Source organism: Polypterus senegalus, chromosome 1, assembly GCF_016835505.1.
Source record: "Polypterus senegalus isolate Bchr_013 chromosome 1, ASM1683550v1, whole genome shotgun sequence".
Taxonomy (NCBI): Eukaryota; Metazoa; Chordata; class Cladistia; order Polypteriformes; family Polypteridae; genus Polypterus; species Polypterus senegalus.
Genome location: NC_053154.1, coordinates 124,313,385 through 124,325,581, shown reverse-complemented (window position 1 = coordinate 124,325,581; position 12,197 = coordinate 124,313,385). Strand labels below are relative to the sequence as shown.

Genomic DNA, 12,197 nt, shown 5'->3' with positions numbered 1-12,197 from the left:
TTTTACATGCCAAAAAACACAAACCAATAATTTAATTTAGTGTATTAAACACATCAGTAATTAGTTGTTTTTTAAACGTTCACTATCAAAACATAAAATATCAGGCCTTTAACATCACACAACTCAAATAAACAGAGATGCTTACCAATAACTTCATGTAATATATAAAGAAAATTCCTCCTTTTGCTTGTTCTCTCATCTTTTTGTCATTTATAAATACTTTATACATAAATTATTAAAATGAAAACTATAATAAAGGAATAAAGCCATTTTTGAAACTTTAATATAATAAAAGCATTATATATTATACTATTCAGTTAATAACAAACAATCTTTTATCTACCCATTAGTGCTTTTTTAGTATTTTGCTCAGGTTTAAGCAAAATTATATAACATTTAGGAGTAAATATTGCAAAAAGAATACCAAAGCTTGAAGCTAAAATTGCAAAAACCTCAACTGCCACTGTGTATTTGCCTGGTGAGCTGATATACGCTGGAATAAAAGTGATCCAAACTGCACAGAAGATGAGCATACTGAATGTAATGAATTTGGCTTCATTGAAATTATCTGGTAGCTTTCTAGCAAGAAAGGCTAAAATAAAACAAATGCAAGCCAATAAACCAATATACCCTAGAAGACAGCTAAATCCAAATAAGGAAGCAATGTCACACTCCAGAATAATCTTGGAATTTTGATATTTGGTGTTTTTACTAGGAACGGGTGGGCTTATACTTAGCCATATGACACATATTAACAACTGAATAGCAGTGAAAAAGAACACTGTGCCTCTCTGTTGGGCAATCCCAAACCATTTCATTGCATTACTACCAGGCAGTGTTGCTTTAAACGCCATTATTACAACCAAGGTTTTTACAAGAATACAAGAAATACAGAGCACAAAACTAATTCCAAAAATAGCATACATGAATACACACGTGAAGTGAGAGGGCCGCCCAATAAAACAGAGAGAACAAAGAAAACACAACGTCAGTGATACGAGAAGTAAGAAACTCAATTCTGAATTATTGGCTTTGACAACTGGAGTATTTCGGTATTGGATAAAAATCATTAAAATTCCAATTGTAAGGCAGGCGCCAGATAAAGCAGTTGTAGTTAGTGTTATTCCCATTGCATCTTCATATGACAGGAACTCAATTTCTTTCAAAACACATTGGTTTCTTCCCGCATTTGACCAGAAATCCACTGGGCACTTGAAACATTCAGTAGAATCTAAAAGACGAATGACAAGAATCATGTTTTCTGTCTATTATTGCAAAAAAAATGACTCTCAACTGGCAATTAAAATGATATCTGGTTTACAAAGTAATTTTGGTATGTTCTGCAATTTCTATTTAAATATTTGGTGTTCTGGAGAGTTATTGACATGTTGGTGTTGCTCACCAAACCACACACCATATCTGTGATGCTGAATCTCTGCATATGTGCTAACCTTTAATGATTTGACTGCATATAAAATCAGAATATTGTCAGCGTCCGTACAGAAAAACATTTTTTTGACTTTAGTTTTAGCTATTTTTCATTTTGTAAATTGAAGAAATGCTTGTATTGAATTCTCCAAATATCCACTAGTTTAACTATTACCATGTTAAAGTGGTTCCTAAATTGAGTCTTATGGGACCCTTTTGGAACAGATTTTTATTCCAAATGATCTCATAATCAGTACATCTTTCTTACTTTTAACTGAAACCTTTGCTTACAGAGTTTTCCTTTTTATTCTGTTATGCTCGGAAATTCTGAAATATGTATATTTTTGTTCAAACTTTAATTGATTGTTTCTTTTAACTTTTTTTTAACTCACTTCAATTGTATCCAAATCTTGACTACACTTCATTTCCAAAGTAATTATTACAGTGCCATATTTCTTCTCTGTTCATTTTTTAGTGAGTAGGCTGGTGAAAATGGCAGTGAAGCAGGGGCTACCCTCTAGCATTCAGTGTTACTTGCACTTGTATCTGCACAACTTATCATCTGCCTTTAGATAAAACTATGAATGCAAACCTGATAGAAAAAGGGTAAACATAGCATGAAAACTGCAAAAGAAATCTAAGCATTTAAAGCTATAGGAAGGAATTTAAATATTTCTAAATATATTTTATATATATTTATTTACCAGATAGCTACACAATGAGATAAATTCAAAGAATAATAGAAAATGGTTATAATAAAAATCAAGAGGCATGGGAGTTCCCTGGGGTAAACCTGACAGTCACTGTTACTTACAGCAAATAAAATCTACTGGCACAAAGCTTGGAAACAATGAGGAATGATTTAAGAACATTTATGTTTGGTAGAATGCCCAGTGGAGGCTGGGTGGTCTTTTGCCATTGGAACCCCTGCGGATTTTGCTTTTATTTTCTCCAGCATAATTGTTATTTCTTTTTTTTCTGTCTTCCTAGCAATCTGACCTTATTATTGGACTCATCTTTAGAGACTCACATTATGATATTGTATATAACGATGCTACTCTTCTATATATATATATATGATTTATAAAATCGTATGGATGTATTTATTGACTTTCTCTTTGTTACTTATTGATTAATATTCTTACCTAATCTTATTTTTTTTTTTTCTTGTAACATTCTCTTTTACATATTGTAAAGCACTTTGAGCTTCACTCTTTGTATGAAAGTTTGTCTTAAAAATAAATGTTTTAGTTGTTGTTACTCAGTTAAAATGCAACAACAGTTGTTCATGATATGTGGTATCTTTATTCCAATAAATTTCAACTCAAACTGTTTACATATTTGACAGTCCTAGAGACACAAGATTTCAAGATACAATAAATGCAGGTGCAGCTGATTACATTTCATCTAGGATGAAAACAATTTCCTGTAATAATAGAAAATAGTTTACAGAACAACACACAGAACCTACCAATCTCAGTGCTAATTTCTCCATCTGCACAAGATATGCAGTCAAAACAGCAGATTGGCTGTCCTTTCCGTATTGCTTTTCTGAAACCAGGTAGACAACTTTCAGAACAGACTGATTTGGGAATCTAAAGAAACACAAAAAACAATGTAGAATATGATGTGATATAATAATATATCAGCACATTTTCATTCAAAGAAGGTTTGGATTAAAATTTAAAAATATCTGGAAATCCTCCATCCATTAGTCAAACGAGCTTGATCCAATTTTAGGATAATGTACAACATCAAGCACCAAGCAGAAAATGTCAGCCCTTTCATTGCAGGAGACACACTCATATTTATTAACTGATTTGAAAATGGAAACAATGCACTTGACTTTGAGGTCCCATAAGAAAAGTAATACATATATGGGAGAATGGGCAAACTCCATAAAACCTTCAACTGGACTGAAGCTAGCCTCACGGAACTGGGAGCAATAACATTTATACCACCTTTTCAATATAAAAGAGTTGTTTGACATGCTTTTTCCACATATATTATCACAATGCTACATATTATACTCTCTCTATATATATTAATTATAAATTATAATTATATAACATCAGTATATTTTGTTGTTTGATAAAGCAAAAATTAGCTTTATGGCGACAGTGACATTTTACATCAAAAAAGAGGAAGAACAACCTGCCCAGATTCAAAATTCCAAAACATATTCTCCTTATTCAGCAGAAGTTCCTGCCCAACAGGTGCAGATTCATCAAAAACCCCAATGGCTTTTAGGTTTATAGTCCCATCGTCCAGTTGTTGCCAGTTTATTATGTCATAGATAGCAAGTGCATCTCCATTTTTGTCAAAAGCCACTCGTTCTCCTAATTGGTTAACAAAGTTGACTTCCTTAAAATAATGCAGCAGCTTGAAAGAAAAAAAAAAGTTTTCTTTTGCTAAATGCTTTTCTCTTAAACATTATTAGTATATCATTTAATAAAATGTTAATGTTAATAAAAATATCTTTATGTATGAATTGATGTCATTTTATATTATTTTAAAATGTTTTTTGTGTAAAATGTATTTGTCAATAGTTTTATATTTATGTCATATTAGCCAAAGACAAGGTTTACAGCACTTATTAAATTTTAAGATGCATGGAAACAAATTTGCTCAGCAACTTTTTTTGTATCTCTAAATTCTGTCTAGTTGTTTTTATGGGTATTTTTAATTTTTGAAATTTAGTAAATTAATCTTTAATTACTACAATGTGAAATATAATGCTACCCCAATATATATTTTATTATTAAAGGAATATCCTACCTGCCAAGGTTGAGCATTTTCAATGCTTGCACAAGTGTTGTATTCAAATGGTCCTTTGCCGTTTTCACATGATGATAAAGAATGAAGTGCATGAGCTAGAGCATAGACTGCTTTATAAATATTGTAGGCTACCCTTAAATGAGAGACATCACTATAAGCTGTTTTAGTGGTTTTCATGTCCTCGTGCCCTGTACATTGATCCCCACTTAATAATAATGGACTTTTTCCATACAAATTGTCTTGAAATTTGCATTCAAACATTGTTTCCCAGAACTTGTTAACAATCTGATTATTAGAAGCAAAATCGGGCTGGACTTGAAGAAGAAAATACTGCAGACCAGGGATTTCTCCTCTGCGTACAGCTATTCCTATTGTACCTCCCAAAGTGATCATATTTTCCGGTACGGTTAAAACAGTCGATGTGCTCCAACCTTCACTAGCAATCCATTGCTTTCCAGTTACATTTTGGCGAACAATTTCTTGTGCCAAGTCCATGAAGTCAGTGTCTGCTGAAAATATGACAATAACTTTAGCTGTTGACTCCTTAATTATCTTAACAATTTGAGAGATTTCTTGCGCGGCGTTAGTTTTTGGAATTGTTTCCTTAAAGGCAATGCAGCCAAACTTTTCAGCTTCCTCTATAAAACTTTTTATAGCATTCTGCCCATAGTCATCTTCACTTGCAATGCATCCAATCCATGACCAACCATAATGTTTAACAATGTGAACAATTGCCTTGACTTGGAAAGCATCACTTGGCATAGTTCGGAAAAATGATGGATACTCTTGCTTATTGCTTAAGCAGGAACAGGAAGCTGAATAACTGACCTACAAATAATGACATTGTAAATACGAGACAGAAAGAGAAGTCAGAGTACGATTTAAAAAATGTATATGAAGGTTAAAAGTATTTTTCAGAGTAAAAGTTGGCATTTGCAGTTTAATTTAATAAATTAATCAGTTTTATTATACAGTATATAGCAGCATTAAACATTACTCGATGATGGCAAGATATTACAACAGATAGTGCTGCCGTCTCATACTTCTTCAATGCTAGTTCAGTCTCTAGCTGAGTTTCTCCTTTCTGGAGCTTGCTTATTTTTCCCATGTTTGTATCTGTTTCTTCCCACAGTCTAAACAAGAGCTTTTAGGGTGATTGTTGAATCTAATTTAACCGATTTAGCTATGTTAGTGCCCATGTGCCCAGAGATGAACTGGCACTCCACCCTGGGTCATTTAGAGCTTTTCTTCATACAGCTAGTATATGAAAGAATTGAGAAGAACACACAATATAGAATTAAGTATCTTACTAACATAATTATTTTACAGCTTTTGGGATAGATTAAAATGTATTTACATTTCCCCTCAATAATAATTAATAATAATTAGAATCAATTAATTTTACAGAACAATAAAACAAAACTATATTTAAGATCTGAAGACATCACACTAATTAAAAGTAAAGATAAAACCTTTGTTTTAGAGAGTGTATATAAAATTAAAACTACTTTAAGATGGTATTAAGAGTTTTATTGTAGACAGTTTCCTGCTACTTGAATGTGTTCTAGAAACACCAGAAACACCAACTAATAAGTTGAAGGTGCCTGAATAATTGCTTAAGAATTTAAGAGTTTAATAGTTAAGTATTAAGTATTTACTGTATTTTACCTGAGGTACTTGGAAAGGGTTTAATATTCTTGATATTGCAATTGAGTTTGTAGATGCAGGATCTCCAATAATGGCAAGAACAGGAGGACGCCCTTTGCATTCTTCATCACTTATAACATATTCCAGGCCCCCAAGTAATGAAGCTGCTGCTCTGAGAGCCACTGGAAGTATTGCACAGTTGTCATATATTTGGTATCCTAAAGTTATGTTAGGAAGAAGTGTCTGATTTTTGTTGATTTCCTCTATTGCAAAAATCATTATCTGTACCCATTGGAAAACAACCAAGTCAATCCTAGCAAAAAAGACAAGCATTCATATTGTATGGCTCAAAGAGCACAGCAGTTAAACACATTCTTTAGCACAAGCTGTTTGAAACACCAAATGCTTTGAAGTGTATATTCTCTAAAACTTTCATGATGCAATATAAAGTACCTCAAAACAGTGTTTAGTTAAGGAAAACAATTTAAGGTATTTAAGAAGGGTGTTAGCATGTTGATACATTGCTGGAATTGTAAATACAGAGTTTCAGGAAAATTGTACCATAAATATAAACAGAGGGTAGCACTAATTATATGGGATTGTATATATTTAGAGAAATAAAAAAAATCTCTAATCCTAACCCTAACTTTATATGTATATTCTTTTATCTATAAACACTTTAACTTTCACTTTATGTCTGCAGCCTGTAAGTGCAATTTTTTTTCTTATGCTCAGTTTCTATTGGACCTTATTTAAAAAAACAGATTTCAATATGTACAGTTTTAAAATAAAATCAATATTACAGCATAGAGATGTTAAAAATAAGTTGATAATTCATTTATAATAAAATATTTTTTAAGGCATATCAGTAAGCGAAAGTATCCACATCTATAATCACAACTTACCCTTCACATGTCCATTGTTCAGGTTTTGAGCTGAATGAAAGATCAGGTGTCTTTTTGTTAGATGTTAGCTCAAAAAGACCACCCAATATGACATCTCCTTCTTTGTACAACTGGTTTAGTTGAAATATTTCTTGAATCTTGCATGTTGATTGTTTTACAGATGCAACCACCACAATACAGCATATAGAGAGGGTCACACAGACAATGAATTTCATCATTGCAAAACTTGGAAAATATTTTCAGAGAAGCTTCTTTTATATGCAAAAACCTCCCTCTCAAGAGAGCTTTGTGGAAAACACAGTAATAAAGTGCTGCGTTCATTAGTCCTATAGCAAGCTCTTCTGTCTTGTGCATCTTAAGTTAATTCAGTTGGCAATTTCAATCTAACTTTATTTTTACCTACTGTTTTTTATTATTGTTATTTGACAATGTCTGTCTCTAAAAAACAGCAACTTGTCATGTCAGTGTAGAACATAAAGGGCTATTGATGGTGCATTGACCTTCAGAAGAGTAACAGACCATGGCACATGTGTAGGAGAGAGAGAGAGATAGAGTGAGAGTGGGAACCATGAAGGGTTTTGAGGTGATCCCTTCAAGATGTTTGAAGTCAGTTCACTCATCACTAAAACACCCACATAGACACAGGCAGACCGTGTAAACTCGACACAGAAAATGTCCAATGACCCACAATGCTGAATCCATACAGTGACAGTTATGCCCAATGCACTGCCACCATGCCACTTTCAAATATAATACTTAGATTAAAGAAAGTTAATAATATGAATTTAGATTAAAGTGAGCATTACAGTGCCTAATGTTGTCAGCATCCATAATCAAGTAATTACAATTCCAATTAAAAACTTTCAGGGGTATGAGGCTGGCAAAGTGGCACAGTGGTTAGTACTGTTGCCTTACATTTATTATCTGTACTGTCTAGTTATTGCACACACTGAAAGAGGCAGTGTGCTCCAAATACTGTTGAGTACAGGTTTTATAACTATTGTCCACTCTGTTCTAAAACACATACTAGAAAGTTCTGTTGCACTCTAACATAATGTCCTTGTTTAGTTCTTTTTTACCAAAACAATTCCAATATGTACTTTAGTACACTCTAAATGTAGATTAGGTGTCCTTCAAGGTTTAGTACTTGGACCCGTTTTGTTTTTGTTTTACATGCTGTATCTTGTAGATATGGAGCAAAAGCTTACTCACTTTAATTTCTATAGTACTGTATGATGATACTCAGACCATTTGAGATTTCTCCTATTGTATCCTTAATTAATAGTGTGTGAATTAGTGCTATATAGTGCCCGACCCGGCACAGACTGACATGGAGGCACGTGTAAAATAACACAAAACTGTTTATTTTCTTCAGCTGGAGGGAACGTCTTCCCCATAATTCCCCCAGCCACAACACAGCCCCAAACACAACCAAAACACGCCCTTCTTGCACCACCACTCCTCCTTAGCAACCTCGTCCTCTTCCTCCTTATTCTGGCCCCTGAGTGGTGGTTGCTGGCTCCTTTTATAGTTAACCCGAGTTCCGGCTGCACTTCCGGGTGTGATGAATATGCTGCCCATATGGGCTCAAGAGTCCCAAACACAGCACCCCCTGGCAGTGCCTGCGGGACACAACAGGGCTGCACCCAACTCTAATTCCCAGGGAGCCCTGCGGGAACTGCTCCACCACGGGGCGGGGGGGCATGGGGGGGGGCGGCTATCTAGTGTACAGGGGGAGTTATTGCAGTGTCCAGGGCTGCTCCCCCTGAATATAGTGTGCAGGGGCGTCCCGGTTTGACATGGACGCCGGCCATCTGCCACAAGTGTCAATGAGTTAAATCGGATTAACAATAACTACTTGTATTTTAATACATAAAATGGTACAAACAGCAAAATGATCTTGACACATTTTTTTTAACTCAGTAGGCATAAACATTAGTTTTGCTGTTATTTTTGATCTTTGTGTACCTTTTACCATAAACGTCACAAAACTATCTACAATGTGCACTTTCCACCTAAAAATTTGTTAATAGTAAATTACATTTTTTTTTTCTCAGTTTCCACGATAATAGATAATGATAATAGTTTAACTCATTTCCAGTAGAATTTTCTACAACATTATTAACACAGACTGGTCAACTCATTCTTTTTTTCCAGATTTTAGTTAATTTGCAATTTAAAGAACAAACACATAACTCCAGTTCTTAAATCTAAACTGAACTGTAGCTAACCTGATTGGCTGATTTCAAAACCCTTCTTCTTTAAGTAGCTTGGGCCCTACTTACTGTACGTTATGTATCGGATAGAGACAGGTGCTCAAGTTCTGGAATGGTCTCCCTGCTTTAGTAAGGGGCAACCCATTAGTCCCAGGCTTTAAATCCATGCTGAAATTTCATTATTTAGTCTATAATAAACTGATTATAGTTAGGGATTAGACTGTTCACACTTTAATTATAAATAAAAAATACTTAAAAATAAAAACCTTACAATTATCAACTTTTACCAACATTTCTCTTTCGTAGATCTTGCTGTGACACTTAGTGCCACTGTTACTTTGCCAAGCTGCTATTCTAGCCCATTTTATACCAGAGATATATATGTTAAGAACATTTAGAAACACAGACAACAAGGGATTGAATCTTCTTTTAGCAAAACTGAGTATGTGCTTATGACACTGGCGTAGCAATGGATTGTGCAGATTGTGCAAAGCACAAGGGCCTATGAGCTTGGAGGGCCCACTAGAGGCCATATAGATTTTTTTTTACATTTTAATAACTTAACTAAAACAGTAGTTTCACAGTCTCAATGCGGTGGATTTAACTTTCAATGTCTTGTTATTATCAACTCTGACCTCAATGGCTGACTGTGAATTGTATGCTGCTGCCGATCTTCTCGCTGACAGCTATAGCACCGACATTTCACCACAGTGTTGCACTCAATTGTTGTAATTTCTTGCACGTTTTCTCCCAGGAAAATGCAGTCATGGGAGACAGGTGAGGGTCATCATGAAAAGTAAAAAAATTAATAATGATAACATAAATTTGTCCACTGGTCTGTTTTATAAATTTATTTTTTTATGATTTCAATAATTTTGATCATTTTTATAGTCAAAATCACTGAATTTATGCATTTCTTGTTCAAATACAGGGGAGAAACGTGAGGTGCAGCAGCGACTCACCTCACCTCACCTCGGACTGCACTCTCCCTCACACTGGGATGATGCATGCAATTGGCGAGTGCCTGATGCTGTCTCTTTGTATGTCGCCAATATAATGTTTGTAGAAACGTTTATTATACACCCTGACTTCCAACAGTCTGGCTAATATCTTTAATGAATGTGTGTGACATATTTAGTCTTGCTGATCAGACATAAAACCGCAGTAAAAAGGCACAAGGTGAGGCAGACAGTACCATGTTGCACTGAAGGGGGCGGATGTTTGAGCCCAACAGGTGCTTGTTGCTGCTGGTCTTCTTGGTGATAATCTCCATTGAGGTGGAGAAACTTTTAAAACTAATGGAAAATAAAGAGGACTTTTACAAGAAAGTGACAGAGATTTTCGTGGAGAAGGATAGGCGCATGGACTTCATTTACAAATAAAGGTAAGACCATAAACGGTTTCAATTTTATAAAAAATTAGATCAGACTAAGATAAAAACAATCCAATATTAAAAACTTAATTTTGACCTTAAATGAATATTCTTTTATTTTTCTTATCTTTTTGTTGAACAGTCTGTATTAAAATTGATTAAAGTATCAGAATTAAAAGCTTTTAAAACAAATAAATATTTCAATTAAGGTCAAAATTGAAATCCATTTTTTGTGTACACCACTCTATATTTTCATTTGTATTGAGTGAGTATGAATTGTGGAATTGCAACAACAAATTTAGAACACATGGAGGGGGCAAAGCAACCACTATAAATGTAATGTTCTTTCTTAGCCAAATATGTACCTTTCCCAAGTGTGATTAAAGAATGCTGAGGAGATATGAAACATAACCAGTTTTCAATGTGCATGCTGCCAATTGAATAGTGAATAAGCTACTCTTTTTGGTTCATATATTTGTAAATCTGAATCTGAAGGAGTCAATGCCTTACCAGCCATGAACCTCAGCACATGTCATTGCGTTCTCCATGTTAAAACCCATCAAAAACGAGCTCAGAAGTGCCATGTACCAAAACAGACTTAGTGTTCTGGCTGTACTCGCAATCGAAAACAAGTGCATGTCAAACATGGTTGAGACTTTTGCGCAACAGAAGGCACGCAGATGAGTATTTTAAGGTACTAGTGATATTAGAACTAATATGATTTGTGACTGGTCAGTCAGTTCCACTTTTGTAAGCTTTAACAGTTTAACAAATCTGTTATCTTTTTTAATGTGTACCTTGCATCTTGCCTGAAGAAGGGGTCTGAGTTGCCTCGAAAGCTTGCATATTGTGATCTTTTTAGTTAGCCAATAAAAGGTGTCATTTTGCTTGACTTTTCACTATATTGTGTACCTTAGTATGGCTTACTGGGCGTTAGTGTCACTACCGTGAGGATTTGTGAGTGTCACCACTTTATGATGTCTGTTTTCTCAGAACTTGCGTAAAACAGGTTGATTATGTAGTTGTATCCTGTCAGCCGAAGTTGTCGTTTGAATTTGTTACAAATTTGTTTGAAATGGCTTCATTTTATAGCACAGAACAGTTTCTACTTTGTAGCTTACATTATATTTTAATCACCTTCTTTCATAAAGTTGTCTTGGAAAAGTCCACATTTTACATAAATGTATGTCCTGTAGTTAGGATATAGCGGGTTTGATAATGGATGGATGTATGTACTAGTACTACTACTCACATGTCCCACATTCCATTCCCACAATTTATTTTATTTTTGCTAACTTACATCAGCTGAAATAAAGTGATTTAAAAAGTTATTACAAATTTCATTTAGAGAGCTGGTTTTTTTGTCACCAGCGTGTGATCTGATAGTGACGCAGACGCCACTGCCCTGCTGGCCCCTAGAATCTAGTTGCGAATAAATTACTAAGAGTTATGCTAGACAGGAGGGGCCCACCTCAGGGTGCTGTACAGGGGCCTTCAGCAAGCTGGCTACACCACTGGATTATGACATTATAGAATGCCCATGAAGTTTTATTTTCTAGACGGAAGGCTGCTGTAAGGAGTCTTTGTTTTCCTTTTCTCCATTATCAACTAATCATATTTCAGTTTAAATAGCAATGTAAATTTTCATTTGTTGTGATTTATATTAATGTTGTTAATTGAAACTGCTATGTGTCTAACATAGTTTATGTCATCATATATATACATATTATATGGTTTAACTGTTAGCTGTTGATGTACTGTATTTTAGATGTGCATGTACAGTACTTGAAATTTTTGGACAAGATTAATAAATAGAAAAATAGAATGCATTGTGAAATGTGACAATAAATA

At 34.4% G+C, this 12,197-nt stretch overlaps 1 protein-coding gene across 1 annotated transcript; it reads right to left on the bottom strand.

Annotated features, from left to right (window-relative positions):
• Window positions 1-335: 335 nt before the first annotated feature.
• Window positions 336-6,973, bottom strand: LOC120529828 (extracellular calcium-sensing receptor-like). The gene is made up of 7 exons (XM_039754051.1): window positions 6,759-6,973; window positions 5,875-6,166; window positions 4,681-5,034; window positions 4,207-4,491; window positions 3,583-3,810; window positions 2,900-3,023; window positions 336-1,231 (listed from the first exon to the last, which is right to left on the bottom strand). The coding sequence occupies exons 1-7, from the start codon at window positions 6,971-6,973 to the stop codon at window positions 336-338; spliced, it is 2,394 nt and encodes a 797-aa protein (XP_039609985.1).
• Window positions 6,974-12,197: the final 5,224 nt, after the last annotated feature.